Source organism: Ascaphus truei, chromosome 3 (genome assembly GCF_040206685.1).
Source record: "Ascaphus truei isolate aAscTru1 chromosome 3, aAscTru1.hap1, whole genome shotgun sequence".
NCBI classification, from domain to species: Eukaryota; Metazoa; Chordata; class Amphibia; order Anura; family Ascaphidae; genus Ascaphus; species Ascaphus truei.
In genome coordinates, this window is record NC_134485.1 from 325,413,392 (window position 1) to 325,437,520 (window position 24,129).

At 44.9% G+C, this 24,129-nt stretch overlaps 1 protein-coding gene across 15 annotated transcripts in view; it reads left to right on the forward strand.

Annotated features, from left to right (window-relative positions):
• Positions 1-739: 739 nt before the first annotated feature.
• The window catches only part of SMARCC2 (SWI/SNF related BAF chromatin remodeling complex subunit C2), a 53,452-nt gene continuing 30,062 nt past the window's right edge, over positions 740-24,129 (forward strand). For 11 of the 15 annotated variants that reach the window (XM_075591317.1, XM_075591323.1, XM_075591325.1 and 8 more), the window contains exons 1-12: positions 741-902; positions 3,139-3,258; positions 5,839-5,924; positions 6,153-6,234; positions 6,589-6,681; positions 7,432-7,501; positions 9,356-9,425; positions 9,613-9,688; positions 18,153-18,284; positions 21,348-21,463; positions 21,926-22,050; positions 22,131-22,190. In XM_075591317.1, coding sequence (XP_075447432.1) covers positions 792-902; positions 3,139-3,258; positions 5,839-5,924; positions 6,153-6,234; positions 6,589-6,681; positions 7,432-7,501; positions 9,356-9,425; positions 9,613-9,688; positions 18,153-18,284; positions 21,348-21,463; positions 21,926-22,050; positions 22,131-22,190 — 1,141 coding nt within the window. In that variant the 5' untranslated portion in view covers positions 741-791. Of the gene's footprint in view, positions 903-3,138; positions 3,259-5,838; positions 5,925-6,152; positions 6,235-6,588; positions 6,682-7,431; positions 7,502-9,355; positions 9,426-9,612; positions 9,689-18,152; positions 18,285-21,347; positions 21,464-21,925; positions 22,051-22,130; positions 22,191-24,129 lie in introns of all 15 variants that reach the window. The other 4 variants (XM_075591319.1, XM_075591324.1, XM_075591327.1 and 1 more) reach the window with 1 other exon arrangement.

Here is a 24,129-nt window from a genome sequence, read left to right on the forward strand (position 1 = left end):
ACCCCTGCACTCCCAGGTCTGCCCTGTAGATGTCCACCCCTGCACTCCCAGGTCTGCCCTGTAGATGTCCGCCCGGCACTCCCATGTCTGGCCTGTAGATGTCCCATCCTGCACTCCCACATGTGGCTTGTAGATGTCACACCCACTCCCAGGCCCGGCCTTGTAAGGTGTTCCCCCTGCACTCCAAAGTCGGGCCTGTAGATGTCCCCCCTGAACTCCCAGGTCTGGCCTGTAGGTGTCCCCCCCTGCACTCCCAGCTCTGGCCTGTAGGTGTCCCCCCCTGCACTCCCAGGTCTGGCTTGCAGGTGTCCCCCCCTGCACTCCCAGGTCCGGCCTGCAGGTGTCGTCGTCCCCCCCTGCCCCCCTCCCCGTGCACTCCCAGCTCTGGCCTGCAGGTGTCCCCCCCTGTACTCCCAGGTCTGGCATGCAGGTGTCCCCCCCTGCAATCCCAGGTCTGGCCTACAGGTGTCCCCCCCTGCACTCCCAGCTCTGGCCTGCAGGTCCCCCCCCTGCACTCCCAGGTCTGGCCTGCAGGTGTCCCCCCCTGCACTCCCAGGTCCGGCCTGCAGGTGTCCCCCCCTGCACTCCCAGGTCCGGCCTGCAGGTGTCCCCCCCTGCACTCCCAGCTCTGGCCTGCAGGTGTCCCCCCTGCACTCCCAGGTCCGGCCTGCAGGTGTGTCCCCCTGCACTCCCAGGTCTGGCCTGCAGGTGTCCCCCCCTGCACTCCCAGGTCCGGCCTGCAGGTGTCCCCCCTGCTCTCGGGTTGGCGGTGCCGGGCAGGCTGGCAGAAGATGGCGGTGCGGAAGAAGGACGGCGGCCCGAACGTGAAACATTACGAGGCTTCCGACACCGTCTCCCAGTTCGACAACGTGCGGCTCTGGCTGGGCAAGAACTACAAGAAGGTACCGGAGGAGGGGGCTCCGTGTCCCCAGGGAAACCCCCCCACCCCCGTGTCCCCTCCCCGAGCTGCACACCGAGAACAAAGAGCCGGGCCCGAGGAGGGGGGGACGAGAGACCGGGGACCCCGGGGAGAGCTGGAGGCCCCGGCTGCGGCCACGGTCTTTCCTGTCACCCGTGGCCGGGTCAGGGAGCGCTGAACTCGGCGGCTGGTGGAGAGGCCCGGGCCAGCATCTCCGGAGCGGCCTCTTCAAGGCCTAAATACACCCAGAGGTCGGGTTATCATCAGGCAATCTCACCCGGAGGGGTCTCTGTACCTCTTCTACATGATATTACTCCATGATAACCCAACCCCTCAGGTGTCATATTACAATGGAAAAAAAAAGATGGACACAATAAATTGCACCCAAATCAGTGCACAGAAACGTGGATACCAGGGCAAGCACATCCCATGTATTATTTATCCTTATGATGAAATAAGTCCCAAAAGGACCACTGTATATCTGGCTGTAAATACCCCGTACCATTATTAACCAATGAAACGGACATTTAGGATTTTCACCTTGAACCACTAATAAAAAAAAAAAAACACTACACCCTACTCTCATACATCACTGGCTGTCAAGTCAAACACAGGTTGACCCTCCAGGCAATCCTGTCATGTGACTGCTGTCCTTACTTTCCCCTGTCTGTGGTCCTGTATTCCTGTGCCAGTCACAATGTTTCCATGAAATATAGTTAATATATTAGCTGCTCATTGCATATTATCTGTGCTTTATAGCTCCCTATAAATGGGTTTCCTGTTCTATTACTGTCGGAGACAATAAAGGTTATATGTTTGTAATGGAATGAGAGTTGCGTGTGCACAGGGCTAATTGTACCTGATACCTTTTATAGGAGAGGTATGTATCCCTGATGTCTGTATGGATGTGGGCAAGAAGTATGGATCCCTGTTTTCTCTGTCTTGCGAGGGTATATAGGTCCATAATGGGCCATGTTTGCCAAGCAGTCACCTAACGGCTCATTCAATTGAATAGGCTGGCAGGTGTATTATGGCAGAAGACTGCTTAGTAAACATGGGACAATGTCTCTTGTTCCAGCTGATGAGATGTATCCTTAATGACTGAAGAGGGATGAGAGGTATGTGTCTCCATGTGGGGAGCAGGTTGTACATGGGCATCTGATATCGCTATGGAGGACAGCATAAAATATATTTGTGGTGTCCCAGGTGCGGAAGGGAGAGAGAGAGACTGTACTTGTCCATGACCTCTTTCTGAGACAGTGTGACATGAAGCGAGAGGAGCAGCGTGGATTGTAATGTGTACAAAGCTGCATGGCCTGTGGCTTGTGTATAGAAGCAGCACGTGGTTGTGTGGTTTATGTTCCTCGGAGTTACCTTTGACCTAATGTGGAGTGAGTCAGCCGAGTGCATTCCTGTCGCCATGCCCCACCACCTCCCCGTCATCACTGCTTTCTCTCAGCAACTATTTCCCCATGACAAGCACAAAATGGGGAAAAACCAGAACAGGAACCCAGTAGTTAAAGATACGCTCTGCCTATGCTGTGCTTTATTCCATTTCCCCCCGTGTCCACACTATTTGCAGCATCTATCGCATCTGCTCCCATAGAGAATGAATACACGCATGAATTCATCTGCAGTGTGGAGGGATACATTCCTCCATCACTACCCATCATTTTTTTTAACGGTAACATACCGCTTGGCTAGCCGTCAAACTGGTACCTATGTTTTGTGAACTGGTGTGCAGAATGTCAGCTCTGTTTCCCGGATCCTTGCAAACACACGTCTCTTTTATTGCTAAACCTGCTCTCAAGAGTAATACTTTAAAAGGAAAAGGCTGCAATCCACCTGGACACTTTTCTGGATAAAATGCCTGTGTCCATGCTACATGGTATATTTATATTGGTTAATGTCACAGCCTTCATTTACATATTAAAAAAAAAACAGGAGGAGTTCATTTTCTGAAATTCACCAACTCATTAAAAATGTTTAGCGAGGAGTATTTTGTAAAGGATTGTAAATTACTTGAGTAATAAACATTATTAAATACCAACATGTTGGGTTCATTCTCTTATCTCCCTGGTCAGAATTTGTTTTTTTTAGTGCCTGTTGTAAGTGGCTGGTTTCACATGCAGATCTACTGTCGTTTTATGAACAAGGTAGTTAGTATCTCCATCAGTACTAAATAAAGCATAGACAACTTTCTCTCTTTTCCCCTTCAGTACATTCAGGCTGAACCTCCCACAAACAAGTCCCTGTCCAGCCTGGTGGTGCAGCTGTTGCAGTTCCAGGAGGAGGTCTTTGGAAAGCATGTCACAAATGCGCCTCTCACTAAACTGCCGGCAAGTAATCACCTTCTCTTGTATGTATGTATCATTTTATTTCTATAGCGCCAACAATGTACACAGCGCTTTACAACATTGCATTACAAGGTAAATAAATGGCAAACGATGGGGATAAGTGCAACAGGTAAATTACAACATACGACAAAAGGAGACCCTGCCCACGAGAGTTTACAATGTCTTAGGCCACGGTCCCAGTGCCTTCTACAGCGCACAAGCACCGCCCCCCAATCAGTCCGGTCACAGTAATTACCTCGGCGCGGAAGGTGCAGCCGCGCTCTACTGCAAGTTTTTGCAAATAACTTGCGACAGAGGCGTGACCACGCCCCCGCCGGCGGTTTGGCCAATGAGGGCGAACCTGACGTGTGAGGTCATGGCCACGCCCCTGCAAAACCCTCGACCCCCTCCCCCCCCCCCACGTCGCAATCTCTCCCTCTCTCCCAAGACCGCAGATCGTGGTGGAGCGCTGTGCACGTGCCGCCCCCCTCCGTCGGGCGCGCGTGCTACAGTGCACACTGGGACCGCAGCCTTATTTGATGTTCAGATCTTCATAGAGTCTTGATAGGGCTTTGCAGGTTGTAATATTACAGAACAACATATATATTTGTTGTTTACAAAGACTAACATTGCAATGTCACATGGAAGCACAATCTAGCTCCCCAGAACAACTCTGCGACTAAAATTGTGTACATTCTGGATAATACCCCGAAGTTCAACCCATCTGCACATTATTGGACCTTGAAGAGAATCCCACGTTTTGAAATCCAAGTCTTCTATGGACCATTAACTCTCTTTAGTCACTTCATCTCTATGAATAGCCAAGTGAGATTGTAAGATTTTCACAACAGATATTCATTCTCTTTTCTTATAAATAAATTAAACCAGTGGGGATGCATAACCAAAATCAAACAATGTTTATAGAATAATAATAATAATGAAAAATAAATTAATTAAAAAAATAAATCCCTCTTGGGGCGCTAAACTTGGGTATAGTTGTATTATGCCTCCCTGTTTTCAAGCTCCCTCATCCCACCTTGTTTAATTGCAGTTCTTGCTAAGCACCTGTAAATGTCTATTGAAGACAGCTCACCCTCCATTACGCTGCGTTTATAGTGGGTGCACCGGCATGCGCGTCACGAACAACAGACCTCATCGCTATAAGGCCTCCCAGAGTGCGCGCGACCAAGAGCGAGCGCGCGGCCGATTTTTAAAAAGACAAATAACGTCTTTTCGCGCGACGGCCGCGTCACGTGAGCGGTTCTGCCAATCACGGCGAACCAGCCTGGTGACGTCATGGCCGCGCCTCCCTGTCGCGCAAACCCTATGAGCACAAATTGCTCGCAGCAACTGGTGCGCGGCGCCACGTGCTCCGTCGCACCCGCTCACTATAAACACGACCGTAGAGAGGTTAGGAGAGCTTCCCATAGCACAGCAGTGGTAGGTCCTATAGGTGGGCCATACCATGACGTGGTTGTGGCTTAAAATACGATGAACTAAATGACCCTTGCTTATGAGAAGATAAACAGATAAGTATTTAACTACTGTATATAATATGTCAAGTTAGATGTAGCAGTAGGCCGTTTTATCTATAGTTATATTATACCTAGAACCACTGGTAGAAAATAAGGGAACTCCCCATTTTTATTAAAACCAGAGACATAACATAAAACACAGACAAAGCTCAGTTTTTAGCACATCTAGTGAGACTCATACACGGTACAGTGCCTAAATATATATGGACAAATATCTAATAAGTAAATGGTCTTTTAGTTTGACATTTTTGGCCAAAATTGTTGTAAGCCCCTGAGCCAACGCCAAGGCAGACCACATATCAGGGGTCCCTAACGCTAATATAAATTCTTAATAACCTGTTTAATAACAGGAAGAATGATTTATAGTAAATCTGTCAATATTAGCTGCAAAGTTCTGTCTGACTGAAGCTTTTATTAACCTGTACATTACCAGGAAAAGCACTCTGTATTAGAGATGTCACAGCCAAACTGCAAGCAGGCAAGTTCCCCTGAGTGGAAGATGCTATGGAGTGAGCCCATAACCATTTAAATGTGGGAGGGGGTGAGCTTAAATTAAGTAGGAGGTTGCCAACCTCCAATCAGCCATGACTAGCTGGACAAGAATTGCAAAACTTTGCAGCTAATATTGACAGATTTACTATAAATCATTCTTCCTGTTATTAAACAGGTTATTAAGAATTTATATTAGCGTTAGGGACCCCTGATATGTGGTCTGCCTTGGCGTTGGCTCAGGGGCTTACAACAATTTTGGCCAAAAATGTCAAACTAAAAGACCATTTACTTATTAGATATTTGTCCATATATATTTAGGCACTGTACCGTGTATGAGTCTCACTAGATGTGCTAAAAACTGAGCTTTGTCTGTGTTTTATGTTATGTCTCTGGTTTTAATGCATATTGCCATGCTCAGTAGCACTCCTCTGACACTCATATGCTTATATATATGTTGTGGGTATTTTGGGGGTTTAATAGGAGCTTGTTAGGTGTCCAGTATGTTTTGCAACTCCCCATTTTTGTTTTAATCCTCTCCCTATTTCTTTGTTTGCAGATGAAATGCTTTGTGGACTTCAAGGTTGGAGGAGCTCTGTGCCACATCCTTGCTGCTGCCTACAAGTTCAAGAGTGACCAGGGATGGTGAGAGGTGTTCTCTTCTGTTGGGGCGGTGACATCTGGTGGGAGGTTGATCATGGGATCACCCGAGGTGATGCAATGTTTAGGGAGCAGGAGAAAAGGTAATGATCGGGGTGGAGAACCACGGAGAGTGAGAGGATGGACCCTGCCTAAAGTGAGTGGAGAAATGCAGAGATCCAAGAGACAATTAACAACATATCACTGTAACTTCTCCTTTAATCTTTCTTGCAGGCGCAGGTTTGATTTCCAAAACCCTTCGCGTATGGATCGCAACGTGGAAATGTTTTTGAACATTGAAAAGTCTCTTGTACAGGTGGCCGTACCTTTTTACCATCCTCTCCCTGCTCTTCGCCTCTATACCCTTAGAGAAGACCTGAGAGGGTGACGTCTCTTCTTCCCCCCCCCCCCACCAGCCCTGCAGTAGTTGCATCACACTCGGCTTTCTCTTTCAGTGGGCCAAATGTCATAGAGCTAAACCCAAAGAGCTGTAACTGACATTGTTACATTAAAGTTGTATAGTAAAAGAAAGGGAGTAATAGCATCAAACCTGCGAAGAGATCTTGCTGGCTGAAGTCCTCCATTTATGCTTTCAGTTCTTCTTTCTCTCTCCACTTGGTGGAAGGGATCAATGAGAGTCTTAACAGCTCTGTCTGTCTCAATCCCACAGAATAATTGCCTCTCCCGACCCAACATTTACCTACACCCGGAAATCGATTCCAAACTGCAAAGCAAGCTGAAAGACATTGTGAAGCGGCATCAGGTGGGGTACCCAGTTGTTTCGCCATCTTTTCTTTGCCCTTAACTCAATATTTCCCTTCCTACTCAACCCCCTTTCAAGTACCTATTTCCATTGTGGCCTCACATTCGGGCTGGATGAGGGAGGTCTCCTTTTGCATTGTACAGTACTTTGTTAAGTAATGTCTCTTTACTCCTATCCATAAGCAGTGTGGGATTTGCAGCCCTACCTTTCTAGATATTACATGGCTACGATTTCCAAGTGAGCTAATTAAGCTGAGTAATTTAATAAGCTCTACTGATTATTACTGAACATAATTTTTGGTAAGCACAAGGAACCCTAAAGCGCTTTAAATGAACTATTGCAAAAAGTTGCTTTGTATGTCGAAAAGATGGGTTCACTAGATGGGTCATAGAAAAATGAAGTCAGGCACACCGAAAAGTAAAGGAATCCAATGAGTAGCAAAAAATGACTTTTTAATGACTCAAAGAAGTCATATTAGCATCCAACGTTTCAGCGCATACAAGTACTTTTCTATGTCGAAAAGATGGGTTCACTAGATGGGTAAAATGGTCCTTATCTGCTGGACAGTTTTTATGTTGCCGTTTTGCCTTACTAAGCATCAGTTCAGCGATCTTTATAAGGCCTCCCTTACTTGCTGTAAAAGAAAAGATCACAACGCACGTCTTCTTCCCACCATTGCCAGTGTCTGCTCCACACGGGACGTCCCTCGGCTCGCATGTCAAGTTGTGGTGTCTTCTCTCTTTCCGTCAGGGTACGGTGACAGAGGATAAGAGTCACGCCTCCCACGTGGTTGTCCCTGTTCCTGGAAACTTGGAGGAAGGTGAGGGTGACTCTTCTATCATTCAAAACGCATGTGAGACCAAGCATAGATGAAATAACAGTAAAAAAAAATGATTTAAAATGTAATATACTCTAAGTCAAACTAGTGGGGGCTGCAGACAAGATCACCCTGGCAGCAGTGATGATAGTATGACATTTAAAGAAGTCAGGTACACCATGTAAATGATCGCAAGAAAGCAATAATATAATCACTCATAGTGTGTGGCACACGTGTGTGTGATCCAATGTTTTGGTGTTACATGCACCTTCATCAGGGCAGCCTCATTAACATGCATGTAAGTGTAATTAGCTTCCGCAATATATTCACCTGCGTTTTTGCATGTACACTGATACACAACCATAGCTGTTTATTGGGCTCCCACTTCAACTCTTTTGTTAACAATGGTTCTGTGATTACTGCTCGAGGAGTAGAAAGGCGATAATAAGGGGCATGTGGAGAAAGCAGAACACCACCCAATAGCAAAAACCTTTAGGAGCCCTGTGACACTAATCAACATTGTAGATTAGTGCAGGGGTGCGCAAACTGGGGGGTGCGAAAATTTTTTGGGGGGGGGCACGGCGGTTACAGAGGTTACCACGCTCTTCCCCAAGGCATTTAAATTAAATGCCGGGGGGACTGCGCCAGGCCTCTGGAACTCACTTACCTTGATTCAGATGGCTTTGGGCGACACGTTGCCATGGCAACGTGGCATCACATGACCCCACAGCGTCATTTGACGCCTAATATAAGGTGAGGGCGGGAGCGCGAGCAGGGGGGGGAGAGCAGGCAGGGGGCGCAGGGCAAAAAGTTTGATCAGCCCTGGATTAGTGTTTCTCAACCCTCTTCTTGGGACACCCCATTCAGGCCACGTTTTAGTGATAACCAGCTAATTACACATTATCATGTAAGATAAGTGCAAACATCTGCGCTTGGCAGTTCATTGATTAGTCCCTGTGTCTGGTCTGGCTGGTGAGGATACAAGGCTGAGAAAAACTGATGTAGATCAACTAAACAAATGTCAGGCATTGCTCTGCTGAACACATATTACTGTAGGAGGTCGAAGTTTCGCCAACATCAGTGTCTATTTGAGGGCCGTATTTGGGGATTAAGGAAGGATTGTAGTTTTTCTGATGTTATGTTAGCGGGTTGGTTGAGTAAAGCACACATGACAGAGGACTATCTTGTAAGAACTTATTGTTGGGTTTGACTGTGCAATAGTTTTCAGATTTATAATCAGTAGTTTAGTAGCAATTCTATTTTGGTGTTTTAACTCCTTTGTCCAAAGTGCTTTATGTGTACACATTTCCACGTTCTGAAAACTAAGGCCCAGAGCCACTACATGGTGCTAAGCTTGAGCCAGCCTTTACTGCAATTCATTTGAATGGGAAGAAAGGCGTGCGTAATCTCAGAACCCCTTTGTGGATCTGGCCTAAGGTGGAATTTGAATTGCTGGGATTTAAATTTGTGGGCCGCTAACTCACACAGATATTACATTGTATTACCGTATAGTGCAGTGCCATCTCCTTGAGATCAGAGGCTCTGAGAAGCTAGTGAAGTAGGATCTGTGTGAGAGGTTTGTGTTTGGACTCTGGGTATGAAGCTAGTGAAACTTTCTGACACTTTGGAAATATATGGAAGATCACCACAATCTCTCCACTCTCGGGCAGTGGGCTGTGGGTGTGACGTTATGGAGCTATGCACTTGTATGATAGTAACATGACATGCATGTATATACTTTTTTTTTATTGTGGGACTTTTGGCTTTACACTCTTTATCTCTCCCACTCAGCTTGCCCGTTTCTCCTTCTCTTACACTCTCTGTCTGTTCTCTGTTGTATTTTTCTGTACCATTTAGAGGAGTGGGTGCGACCCATACTGAAGAGAGATAAGCAGGTTCTTCTTCACTGGGGTTATTTTCCTGACAGGTGAGTATTCATAACCTAAACTATCACATTACCTCGGTAATTACCCTTCTGATGGCCTGTGTACCATTTCACACACACAGATTAAGAAATACTTTTCACTCTCCCTTGTGTCCAGGACAAGTGACAATTAACGATGTTGAGTGTTGGTTGGCATAATGTCAAGAAATGATTTCCTCTCCTGTCCTAGCTATGACACGTGGATTCCCGCCAGTGAGGTTGAAGCTTCAGTGGAGGATGCTCCCACACCAGAAAAACCACGGAAGGTAAATCCCCCATCATATAGCACTGTGCATTATATACAACATTGTATGGATTCTATGAGTGTCTAGTTTTTTTTTTGTTTTTTTTTTTTGTCATAGTGTCATTTTTTTTTATTGCTTACATTCTTTATTAACCGTTTTCCAGGGTCTGGAGGGGGATACGCAAAAGAAAAAGAAGTGGGGTATACTGATACATATAATTGGTTGAAATCACAAGGGATAGGGGAGAGGGAAGGATTCAGCATTTGTACATATACAATATAGTAAACATTGGTTTTAATATAGTATAGATCACAATGTTCGGAATATTTGAATCCAGATATGTAGATATAGCAGCAGCGTGTCGGGGCAAAGGGGCCCAAGTCTGTGTGAACAGGGCGGTGGAACCATTTCGATAAGCAGTGTTTTTCCATGTTTACCATATGCCAAATGTTATTGTTTATTTGGTGTAGAGAGGGAGGGGCAGAATGTTTCCAAATCTTAGCAATAGTACATCTAGTGGCATTTACAATTTGGGAAAGGATTTTAGCTTCCTTTTTATTTTGGTTATCTATAGGTTTCCCTAACAATGTGTATATTGGATCATGGGGGATATTGACCTCCAAGATCCTATATATTAAGGCAAACACTTCCTTCCATAGCGGTTGAATATTGGGGCATGACCAAAATACACGCAGTATACTCCCCACATCTCTGCAATTACGCCAGCACATCGGGGAGACACCTGGGAAATAAGAATGTAATGAGTCTCTGTTTGTTTTGCCGTAACTCATATTTGACCTGAATTGTGAAATGTCACAGGAGGGGTACAGAAAGTAAAAGGGCAAAGTTATACCAATATACACCAACACGTGAGTTATTTACATTAATACATATCATTTCATGCCAAACTGGGTGGGAGGGGAATCCTCTGCTACAGATATATAGACGTATATATATGCCCTGTGATAGGACGTCTGGGGGCCCCTGGGCAATCATTATGCAAGCAGGGAAACCCAGGTATTCTTATGATTTGGGTCCTGAAGACTATAATATATTAAGCAGGGGTGCCAGACTCTCTGAAATGTAGCGCACGAGTCGTTGGTTCAGAAGCAGGTTCGTTTTTTCCATTATACGGTTAAACCAAATGTTGTTTTTTGTGTGAGTGGTGGAGGGGATTTCCTGTCCCTTCCAGTATGAGACAGTTGAGTCCCTCGAACCTTTCATAATGTGTCATAATAACTTGTTAGAATTTGTATCTATGGCTTGGAGACATTTGTGAAGGAGAAGGAGCGGCTCAGTGAGTAAAGACTGTGTAAACAATGGCACTGAGTTTGAAGCAGGGGTGCCTGATTCAATTCCCGGTGTCTGTTCCTTGGGACAGTCACTTTATCTCCCTGTGCCTCAGGCACCAAAAACATAGATTGTAAGCTCATCTGGGCAGGGACTGTGTCTGTAACAATCCTACGTGCTGCGTATACTATACTTATACTGTAAGTGTGAAGCGCTTTGAGTCCCTTTGGGAGAAAAGCGCTATATGAAATAAAGTTATTATTTTTATTATTTGTGAAGTAAATACGACTATGAGTCGACCAGGAATGATTGATTCAACACTCTCTGACATTTTCTGTACTTTGGACCATAGCTGGGCAACTCTAGGGCAGGTCCACGACATGTGTAACATAGTTCCTTGTAACCGCAGCCCTTTGGGTATAAAGGAGAAACGTCGGAGGAACATGATAGCAAGCTTAACAGGGGTTAGATACCAACGAAATAAGACCTTAACCCTTTCCTGTCGAATGTCGACAAAATATTTTTCTGTTTCCGGTCCAATGTCGGATCGGAGGAGGGAGGAGAGGGGAAGAGCTGGAGTGTGGCACTGGCAGCCGCACACTTCTCCCAGCAGCCGCATTGACCCCCCCTCAGGCCCCCCGCACCAAATCCCCCCCCCAGCTCCGCACCTCAGCCTGGCACCAATCCCCCGAGCCCAGCACCAGTCATCCCGCCGTCCCCCCTCCCCCCAGCTCCGCACCGATCCCCCCACCCCAGCCCGGCACCGATTTCTCCCCCCACCCCCCCTCAAAAAAACCCGGCACCGATTCCCAGCAGTAGCCGCGCACCGCAGCCCGACACCGATTCCCCCCCAGCCTGGCACTGATTTCTCTCCCCCACCTCCCCCCCACCCCGCACCGATCCCGCAGGCTGCCCAACGATGCCCCAGCAGCTGACAGCAGTAAGTGTAGGGGGGGTGGGAGTGTGTGTGGTGTGGGGTGTGCGAGCGCGCGCAGTGTGCGGTGCGAGTGCGCGCAGGGTACGGTGCGACTGCGCGCGCGCAGGGTGTGACTGTGCGCGCGCAGCGTGCGACTGTGCGACTGCGCGCGCAGGGTGCGACTGTGCGCGCGCAGGGTGCGACTGTGCGCGCGCAGGGTGCGACTGTGCGCGCGCAGGGTGCGACTGCGCGCGCAAGGTGCGGTGCGGCTGCGCGCAGTGTGTGTGCGGATCACGCTATAACGGGGTTGAGCTATATGTGTTTTTTTTTCCCTGAAAATTAAATTAGACCTGCTGGCGCACTTAGTAAAAATTAATTGGATCGCAAAGGGTTAAATGCATTGTCTTTAATAGTTGTACAAATTGAGCATTTAGAAACTGACTCAAATATATCTTCCCAATTTTCACGATCTACTGTACAATCGAGGTCTGATTCCCGTAGAGACATATATTTACGCTTATCTTTGGAGATCAGAAACATGGAATTATATTATAGAGCTTCTGCCCTCACTCTTTTTGAAGAGCTTTGCCCTTTTGACCACCAATTTCTTAAAATCAGCCTCCTTCAAACCTGGAGTGAAATTAGGGTTATTATGTGGGAGTCTTAGGGGACTTTTGGAGGTTAAGTTACATTTCCGCCTGCTTGTCTCCCAAAGCCTAAGTGAGGGAGCAATTGTTTTGAGGGGGAGATTGACCGAAACATTCACTGATTTCGGTTGCTATAAGAGTGTGTTGGGGTCTTTGAGTGCTATCTCAATCTCAACCGATCTCCTCAGGTTTGCCTCAGCATGCCAAGTTATCAGCTGGCCGAACTGAGCAGCACTATATGTAGGAGATTAGACAAGGTAGGGCCAGGTCTCCGGCGTTCGAGGATTGGCAGAGAATTTCCTTGCTTATCTCGGGTTTTTTCTTTGACCAAATAAATGTCGTTATTTGTGATTGCAGGTTGTTGATATGTTTATGTGTGAGAGGAATAGGTAATGTTTGGAATAAGTATAGTTGCCTCATTAGGAGGTTCATCTTTACAGAATATATCCTGCCAATCCATGAAATATGATATTTACATCACTTCACTTGATCCTTTTGGTTTTTTTTAGAGTTTTTATTAGAGGGAGAAAAGGATCTTGTTATAGATTCTCATATGTTTCCGTCAGACTTATTCCAAGTTATCTAGTAGCTTGGTTACAACATTTAAAGTTAAAATGTAGAGAAAACTGTTTATTGTCCTCTTGATGACGTGTTGATATTGAGAACTTCAGACTTAAAGGAGATTTGGCAATGTGGTGAAGCGTCTGGATAGGGATAACAGGATGTCTTCCGCAAACATGGACAATTAGTAGGAGTTGTTCCCTAGGTGGACTCCTTCTAATATTAGGGTTAGATACCGATGTGAGACGCCAGAGGTTCTAGAGAGAGGGCGTGGGTCCCACCTGTGAGTGAGATGAGCTCAGATGAAGTACCTAAGTACTCTAGCTCAGGGGTTAGAGTACAGTGATAACGCTGCTCACAAAAAGTTACCCTGGAACCTGAATCTCCTCAGTGCAGCATTATAAAGTCCCAATCTAGTCTGTTGAACATTATTTCGGTGCAAATTCACGAGAGCTGATATATAGACATCCCGGTATAGGTAATTTATTCAATGGCCCTTCTAGTATTGTCAGCTGCCTGTCTACCGGGGATGAAACCCACGTGATCCAGGTGGACCAGGCTGGGGAGAAATGAGTTTGACCTGGTAGCTAGGATTTTGGAAAATATTTTTACGCTGACATTAATGAGAGAAATGAGCTTGTAACTGGAGCAGCAATGGGGAGATCCTTACCCTCCTTATGGAAAATGGGTAATGTTTGCTTGCAGCAATGGAGGAGGAAATTGAGCTCCCTCTAGGATTGAGTTTCAGAGGTTTGCAATATAGAGAACTAAGAGATGGACGAATTTCTTGTAATAAATATTGGCAAAGTCATCCTTCCCTGGAGCTTTTAGTCGCTTTTAGGGATTGAATTACTTAGAAGATTTCTTCATGGGTAAAGGGACGGTTCAATCTGTCTTTAGTCTCCTTGCAAAGTTTGGGTAGGCCAGACGGAACGAGATACTGGGTTAAGATGGTATCATTAGGATTATTCATCATGAACTTTTTTGCATCATATAGCTTGGAGAAGTCTTCATAGATTTCTTTTGCTATCAATTTGGGGTTAGAGGTTATTGAACCTGATTTTAATCTAATGGAGTGTATCCTATTGTGACGGGGCTCATCTTTAATCATAGGTCGGAACATTTAGGATGGTAAATCTGGCAGAAGTGATTTAAACCATCTTATAAGAAACTCTTCTGTGTCTGATATAGATTCTGGTATCCCCCAGTTTGTTCCTCCTGGATCTTGGTATTCTTACCTCTCTAATATCTCATCGAGATGTGTGCGAGACTCTACAATCTGTGCTAGCTATGCGCTTGGTCTGTGCAGCCTCCGAGCAAAGCTAGCTCATGTCTAAGTTCAGTCAGTGCTCCTTGTAACATGGTACGTGCTTGTAATGTTCTCAAAGAGATGTTTGATATCACTTGTGGGTATACAGTATGGGTGCCGAACTCTTGTTCAGAGTCTGAATCTGAGAGAGCACGTGATGTGTTGGCGCCGTGAGAGAGATTCACAGTGTCGGGCTTTTTAAAGAACTCTTGCTCTCCGTGTTGAGAGTGTTGTGTATTTTTATTTCAGTGCCATATCTGAAGGTTCAGCACGGGTTTTAGTGATGTTGATCGACAGAATCGGCCACCGCATAAACTGGTTGAAATTTTCATCCCTTGCCCTACAGAGCCTGTCTCTTAAGCGGCCATTTTACTACACGCCATGCATGCGTCCCGAGACTCTGTTTTAAAACACTAATTTATTTGTATTGTGCACCCATGACTGGGCCTTTGGGTAATAGGGGATAATTATTGTGGAACATGGCATCAGGTGGGCCCTTAAGGCCAAAACTGGACAAATGTCCTGACCCAGAAGATCCGGAAATCTTGGGTAAACTTGGAATACCCCCATTGCAGTCAGTCAGAGAGTGAGGCTGCAGGAAGAGTCAATCTGCTCTGAATCTATTAATGTGTATAAGTGAATGCATCTATTAGTGTATTTATCTGAGTGCATGCATGGGTAAGATTTTGTATATGAGCAACTTTATACATGTATAAGCCTGCAAATTAATGTAGAAGCCCCATTATAATTTTTGTTACCACTATGGCCCTATAGTTGGCCCCTATATTATCTGTCTCCTCCCGTGGGCCCATGATATCCCTATATGATGACTGTAGGCATCTATCAGTGAGGGGATTAAGCATAGGTATCTGATCATTCTGCTTTATTAAGCAACTAGCTGAAAGTACCCAGCGTTGCTCAGAAATTCTAAGGCCGAGTCCATAGACGGACAGGCCGTGCTGAGGCGTGCGGACGCTCCGCGCTGAGCCCCTGCATCCTCAATGAGGATGCCTTGAGAGGGGGCTCACGCGAGCGTCCGCAGGCGTGCTGAAGAGTTGGAGGTTTCAGCCGAGCGCCAAGCTGTTTTTCAGCGCGCTGTCGGCTGAAAACCTCCAATCACAGCACAGCAGTGTCGACGTCACGGCGCCGTGACGTCGAAGTCAGTGCATCGCGGGCGATTGGCCCAGCGACGTCACTGCCCCGCCTCCAACCACCTCCCCCCCGGCTCCGATCGCGCCCGCTGGCTCGCCTGTATGGGCATGAAATCGCCCAGATTTCAGCAGGCGAGCCTCAGCGTTAGCGCGGCTCGGATCGCCTCACCCCTCTATGGCCCGGGCCTAAGAAGCCAACCTCATCCCTACCCTCTTCTTTTCAACTCCATACCCTCTTCTCTCTCTCCCTCTTTTCTCTCTCCTCTCCCCCTCATCTCTCTCCCTCCCATCACTTTCCTTTAATACATTATGATGTTCCCAATTATTTCTGCCTCTCCTCCTCCAGCATTCTTACTATCTCCTCACCTGCCACCCGACTTTCTTTCTGTCTTCCTTCCTTTCTTTCTTTCTTTCTTTCTTTCTTTCTTTCTTTCTTTCTTTCTTTCTTTCTTCGTCTGCTTTCTGTATAAACTTTATAGCTATCTGACTGTCCTTATCTGCCACCAGGCTGTGTGCATTTTGATGTTTCAGTGTGATGTCACGTGCCAGTTACATACGTAGCCTACCAGTTACAACACCCAGTGGCTGACTTGCTTAAGAAATTGTAATAACTCATAGAATTAAAAATAAAATGTATCCAACAACCTGCTCTTTGATCTCAGGAACCTTAATTTCAGATTTGGTTTCGATATCTTAAGAGGTGTCTAAATGCACAGCGAACAGACAAGCAGCATTCCAAAATATATAGTAGATACTAAGCAAGAAGTAAAGACAGTCGCACTCAGGGATTTTGACACTGTTGTATATTTAGCCATTGTGGAAAGTCACAATGCCTTAGTGCGACTTAATTTTCCTATGAGTATGCAAGCGGCGGAAGGACGCCCGTGACAGGGAAGCCTGCACAGGGAACGTGCACGGTAACATCAGCAATCCAAGGACGTCCTGCAAGTGAGCCAGTTACTGCGGATATATTGGCAATACTAGGCAAACCAGCTCACTGTAAATCATCTCCAACATGTGCTGTATAGAGAACGAGAGCCGAGACTCCACTAGTTGTTGATGCTCCCTCTTGCCTCTCTAAAGCTTCCCATTCTTTCCAAACACTGACTGAGAAGCAACAACTGTGTCTCCTGCTGCTTATTACTGTCCTTTAGGGAGCAACACTTGCCAGTCTCAATTAATGATGGTATATTTGCAGCTGTTGGGTGTTGGTCAGTATGCAGAGATAATAAGTATAGTTATACAGAGAACCAGGTTTATAGTGGGGGTCTCATTCCTTCAGAACATGAAGAGGAGTCCTGGGAACTGATGATAAAAACATACCGTGAGTTTATACATTTTGGGTTTCTATAGAGGAGTACAGTAGTTACAATCTTAGAAATGGTGTGATAAACGTGTCCCCCAAACGATTCCTGCAAAGTGAGCACACTGTGGGATATTAATACCTTTACTCCCATAGACAATTTCAATATCCCACCTGTCTGATTGTGGCAGGGTTTTTCCACTTTCTGTTATGAGGTCATTAATTACTATTGTGCCCCCCCCCCCCTTCATTACCTGGGGATGGATAGGAGTAAGGTACTGTCAGCAGAGAGTTTTGAGGTATTTTTTTACAGGGCACTTCCTAAAATGACTGCGGTGTAATATAGGGTAATATAGAGCACGGTCGCGAGTGGTAAACACAGTTTCTACTCAAGAGACAGAGACAGAAAGCATTTCTAGGTTTCCTTGAAAATGAAGACTGCTCATGCCCACAATTCTCTGCAAATCCCTAAACAATCAGAGGATTTACACTTTTTATTACGGTGGTCTAGGGGGGTAGCAATTATATTAAATTAGCCTGTTGCGCATTGAGATTGCAGGCAGATTGGAGATATCTTACATTTATTTTTTTCTAGTTAGAAGGGACTTTGTAGGGTTGGACACGTATAGAGATATTGAACATCACTGCCTAGTGTAGCATATACATTGTCCTGAATGTAGATTTTTGTTCCATAAAAACAAGCAAAAAAAAAAAAGTTGCATGCGTTCTACAGGAAAACACTTGGAGGAAATGAAAACAACTTCACGGAGCTCTTGAGAATTCTTTGCAATCACACAACTGGTACACATAGCTTTCTGTAGCTGCATAGAACACATATGTATGTGAACTTGTATACTTTCCCTGAACTTTCTGGATAGCTAGTAAAATATGTGAAGCACGTTAACACTTTGATGAGTCTAAATAGAAGATCACAAGGTCTAAGTTCTCTCTGAAATGATACAATAGTACAAGACATTCTCCTGCCTCATTCTGACAGGTCAGTGTGCCATAGCATCTTGCTCTTGGTTGCACCGGCAGGCAGCTGTTTGCCAGATAAAGGCCCCTCATCAGTATTTCCACAAGCGAATTGTTGAATTGGCTGCACCACTATTCTGACTGCACCCTCAAAATGTATTACACACCACCTCCAATAACAGGATTCCTCTTGCTGCTTTTGTGTTGCGATCTACTTGCATCACTAAAGAATTAACTAGCGTGAACGCCACTGATCCATTGTTTTGTTTTGTAAAAAGGTAAATCTCCTGCCGCGTGTTCACGGGCTCAGATACTCTTTGGTCTTTTGAGTAGGTTCACGCCAAATGGATTCTGGACACAGATACATTTAACGAGTGGATGAATGAGGAAGACTACGAGGTGAACGACGAGAGGAGCCCTGTTACCAGGCGCAAAAAAATCTCCGCCAAGACACTGATGGATGAGGTGAGTCCACTCTGCCCTGCCACAGTGATCATCTTTTCTCATAGCAGCCACTCAATGGCCTGTGACCTACCACATTGCAACCACTCACAAGCACCATCAATTCTCACAGCAAACACTCACAGAACCCTTCTCCAAGACCAACCACTCAACAGCACCATCAATTCTCACAGCAAACACTCACAGAACCCTTCTCCAAGACCAACCACTCAGCAGCACCATAATAACCCATAGTGACTCCTCGCCATCATCTTACCTCCCGTTAACAGCCTATAGTCAACACCATATCACTCCAGCATCCACTCTCCACAAGACACTTCCCTAATCCAAGTTCCGTCATCTCTATCTCTTCGTAGTATTCTGCATGTAGCTCTACATGTAGACTGTGAAACTCTCTTTCTTATACATAGAGCGCTCGGAGCTCCTGCTTTTCTCCCTTTTATTGGCTGAGAATATAAAGTCACACGGGGCTGGATTTGTGTAAATGATTGATGTTGTTTTGGTAAAGATTAGGGTAAGCCTGGCCCAATATCTGTAACTCTCCGTGTCCACCTCTTCCTTGTTTTTACTTTCTATTCTACGTCCTGTTGCTGACTCCTACCAAAATACCCTAAATAAATAAAAAAAGGAGTTGCAATTCTCTTGAATACATTCGGCTCATCGTTCATTCCCATGTGCCTGACCGGACTGGAGCACGTACATGCATTTATTCGTGCTACGCGCGCCGCTGCGTGCACTATGTCCGCAGCCTAACAGCGATGTATGAACATATTTTTGTATAAAGGTTTGGATAGCGCTCCTGGTTTTTATAGCACGCTGGGCTTAACTTTTTTTATTTTACCTCTTTTTGGTTGTCGACAACAATTTTTTCTATTGTGTGTTTAGTGTGCAACACTGCTTTTATTTATATATATATATATATATATATATACACACACACACACACATATACAGGCATCGACAAATGTGGCCGCTGTCGACTGCTTACCTGCGGCAGTGTCCCACAGTGTCTCCTGGTCTTCTCCGTCATGATCTTTAAAATCATGTTTTTCTCCTGCGCGGCGTCATATGATGTCGCGTTGCCATGGTAATGGGACACTGCATGACAACGTGACGTTTCGCGGCGTCGCATGACGTCACAGCGTCCCGTTGCCATGGCAACACGGCATCATATGACGCAGCGCAGGTGAAAAACATGATTTTAAAGGCGACGACAGCAGAAGGCCGGGAGACGCCGTCAGGGCCCCACAACCGGACCCCGCTGCAGGTAAATGTGGTGGGGGGGGGGCTGCGAATGACTTTTGGGGGGGGGGGTGGTTTTTGGTCCAGTTTGTCGGGCTCTATGTATATAAATATATTTATATATATTTTTTTTTTTAATATATATCTAATGCATTACAATGCTGTTGTCTTCATGCTATTTGTGTTGTCACCAAAAGAAGGAGACGGTCATGTATATATAGGAGCAGCTAATCTTCCTTTAGTGGTTCCATCCTCTGTCTTGCTCATTGCCATAATATAATCATTTTCTGTTTTTGATTCCATTGCAAAAGTGATCTTTACTATAATGAAGCATAGAATATTAGAATAGAATATTGTATAATATTAATACTATAATAGCACGGTGGCAGGGGCATACCGTTAGTCTATAGTTATACTGCTCTTTAACAGAGTTCTTTATAGTCGCTGTGTGTGACATGGACTGGAGACGCTAATGCGTTTAGGGCAGGATCTCTCCTGCTGTCTGGAAGCATGGGCGTGGTGTCAATATTACATCCTAAATGCATGAGCTCAGGGATCGTGGCATGTGGCTCAGAGGCATGACATTTAAATGAAGCCACATGTGGTTTAGAAGTGAGCAGGTCTTGGTAGGGAGTGGTGCCCCTAACGCTGTTTTCTTTGTCTTTAGCATTAACCTTTGTATCAACATTGCATGCCAATGTTTATCCAATGTGGCTTCTAACATTTTGTAGCAGTATACATTTGTAGGATCAAGCCGTGAGTGATGTAAGAACCAATACCTGAAGTTTGTGAATGGATTGTGCTGATAGATTAATGTGCCAATCCTGATTTACAATAGAGTTGACCTTATTATGGTTCTTTGAAGCATATCCATCACTATTACTGTATCAACTGCAACCTCCTGCTGTCCGGCCTTCCTGCCTCTCACCTGTCTCCCCAACAATCTATCCTTAACGCTGCTGCCAGAATCGCTCTGCTCTTTCCTAAATCTGTCTCCACGTCTCCCCTCCTGAAATCCCTCTCTTGGCTTCCGATCAAATCCCGCATCTCACACTCCATTCTTCTCCTCACTTTTAAAGCTTTACACTCTTCTGGCCCTCTTTACATCTCAGCCCTAATTTCTAATTATGCACCATCCCGACTCTTGCGTTCTTCTCAGGGATGCCTTCTTTCTACCCCCTTTGTATCTAAAGCCCTCTCCCGCCTTAAACCTTTTTTGCTGACTGCCCCGCACCTCTGGAATGCCCTTCCCCTCAATACCCGACTAGCGCCCTCTCTATCTACCTTTAAGATCCACCTTAAGACACACTTGCTTAAAGAAGCATATGACTAGCACTGTGGATAATACTGGACACATGATACATAAAGCTTGGCCCCCTGCAGACGCACTTACCAGAACTCCCTCCTACTGTCGCTGTATGTTCTCCCTACCTACCAATTAGACTGTAAGCTCCTCGGGGCAGGGACTCCTCTTCCTTAATGTCACTCTTATGTCTGAAGCACTTATTCCCATGATCTGTTATTTATATTATCTGTTATTTATTTGATTACCACATGTATTACTACTGTGAAGCGCTATGTACATTAATGGCGCTATATAAATAAAGACATAATACAATACACTATGCGAATGAACCATGGGCAAGATAATTCAGGGAAGACCATAGATGAGAGGTTTATTAACCCATAGGGCACCTTCTGAGTTAATAGGATGATGAGGTGTTTGGTTTAGGGGATGAGATGGAGCAGTCAGGCAGTGTTTTTGTTTGTGGGGGAGGGTTGCTGTAACTTTCCGTCACTTGTTTTGTCCACTTCTGTCTAAAGGTAAGCAGCCCTGAATCAGACCGGAGGGACAAGAAGGGGGCTAACTCCAAGAAAAGGAAACGCTCCCCATCGCCTCCCCCCAGTGCAGAGGCAAAGAAGAAGAATGTTAAGAAAGGGTACACCCTCCTATACTTAGATAGAGAAGCTGGATATCCGCCTGTGTGTCTCTTCCTGTACCATACAGAACTCTCTATTACACATCACCTCTTATTATTGGTAACTCAGGTGTCTCTTGGACTTCTGCTGTATCACTATGAGATGCACAGTAATATCTCAGATTACTCATCAATCACTATAAGATTAATTGCTGATTTACACTTCTACAGTTTTACGATGTAACTCTGTATCTCTATAACTATATTATGTTTTTCCCACGCTGCTCCAGTCATGCGGTTTACAAGTACGTCTCTCACTATAAGAGTCTCCCTCCCACTGTAGTATACATCACTATCTATCACAAGGCTCTTTGTAGAGAAAACACAGCTATCACTCTCATTTATTGTTTATGTAGCGGTATGGGTGTTGGTGGCTGTGATTCCCCCCCATGCTGTCTACTTACCGAGACCCTTATCTTCCAGCCCCTCTACTCCCTATACCAAATCAAAGAGGGGTCACCGAGAGGAGGAACAGGAGGATCTGACCAAGGACATGGACGAACCCTCTCCTGTACCGAACGTGGAAGAGGTTACACTCCCTAAAGCCGGTAAAAGCACTCTGCTTGCAGCCAGTTCTCCCCAATATCAGTGTGCAGCTTCTGACATTCAATCTTCTCTCTTTGCCCAGTAAATACCAAGAAAGATTCTGAATCTGCTCCAGTGAAAGGAGGCACCGTGACAGACCTAGGTGAGGACACAGTGTGGTGTGTGCATGTGTAAATGTGGTTACACATGTCTGTCTGCATTTCCTGCTCTCAACCTGTGTTTATATGTCCAATCTTGGACGCCTCTTTTCTAATGTAAATAAATCTAATTTCGCTAGCCTTTCCTCATAAATCAGATTATCCATCCCCTTTATTAATTTGGTGGCTCTTCTCTGCACTTTCTCTAGTTCCATAATGAGGAGTGGTGCCCCAAATTGTACTCCATATTCAAGGTGTGGTCTTACTAATGCTTTATAAAGGGGCATAATTATGTTTACTTCCCTTCCATCCATTGCCCGTTTAATGCGAGATAAGATCTTGTTTGCCTTTGCAGCTACTGCATGACTTTGGGCACTATTGGTAAGCCTTCTGTCTACAAGCACTCCTAAATCCTTCTCCATCAATGATTGATCTAATTTTGCCCCATTTAATTTGTAAATTGCCGGTTTATTTTTGTTTCCCAAAAGCATAACCTTACATGTATCTGTATTAAACCTAATCTGCCATTTACCTGCCTAAATTTGCAGTCTATCCAAGTCCTTCTGGAGAGAAATTACATCCTGCTCTGGTTCTATTACCTTATACAATTTAGTGTCCAAAGATGGAGATTTTGCTCTCATTGCCAACCTCAAGGTCATTACTAAACAAGTTAAAAAGAAGGGGTCCCAGTACCGATCCCTGAGGTACTCCACTCACGACCTTAGCCCAACCTGAAATGGTTCCATTTATGACAACTCTCTGTTGTCTGTCCTTCAACCAGTTTTCAATCCAGGTGCAAATATTTTTACTGAGTCCAATTTCCTTTATTTTGTACACTATCCTCTTGCGTGGCTCCTTTGCAAAAATCTAAGTAGACCACATAAAAATTCATGGTCTAAATTTGTACTTATCTCCTCAAATAAACTAATAAGGTTAGTTTGACATGATCTATCCTTCATAAATCCATGCTGACTATTACTAATAATTGTGTTATCTATTAGGTATTCCTGAATATTATGCCGTACTAAACCTTCAAGTAGTTTCCCCACTATTGAAGTCAGGCTTACAGGTCTGTAATTCCCTGGTTGTGATCTAGCTCCCTTTTTAAATAGGCACCACGTCTGCTTTACGCCAATCTTGTAGTACTGAGCCTGTGGAAATAGAATCCTTGAATATTAAATGTAATGGTTTGGCTATTACTGAGCTTAACTCCTTAAGAACTCTTGTGTGCTTGCCCTCGGGGACAGCTGCTTTATTTACTTTAATCAAGCCATCTATGCACTTCTTCCTCAGTAAACCAATTGTTTGTTCATATACCTGTATAGAAGTTGTGGCTTCCTCTTGTGGCACTATGTTTGCTGTTGATTACTCCCTGGTAAACACAGAGGCAAAGAAATTGTTTAATACCTCTGCTTTTTCCTTATCGACAATCATTTTCGTGTCCATCTCACACTGATAGGGGCCTATATTTTCTTTTCTAATCTATTTGTTATTAAGGTACTTAAAGAACTTTTTAGATGTTACTTTCTATTGCAATCCTTTTTTTTTATTTTCAATTTTTGCTAATTTGATTGCCCTTTTGCAATTTTTGTTACATTCCTTATAATTCTGATACGATGCCTCCGTCCCTTCTGACTTAAAGAATCTAAACGCCTGCCTCTTCTTTTCCATTTCCTCCCCTACCTGTTTATTTAGCCACATCGGTTTAGAGTTATTTATTTTATATTTATTGCTACATATGGTATGATTTTCTAACAATGTTTTAAAGACTGTCCATTTATTTTCCAAAAATGTTCCTGCACAAATGTCATCCCAATTTATTCCTTGTAGATTATTTCTCAGTTTATTAAAATCCGCCTTTCTAAAATGTAAAGTCTTTGTTAAATCCATATAATTGGGGTGACCAGGCATCTCGGGTTAGCCGGGACAATCTCGGTTTTAGCC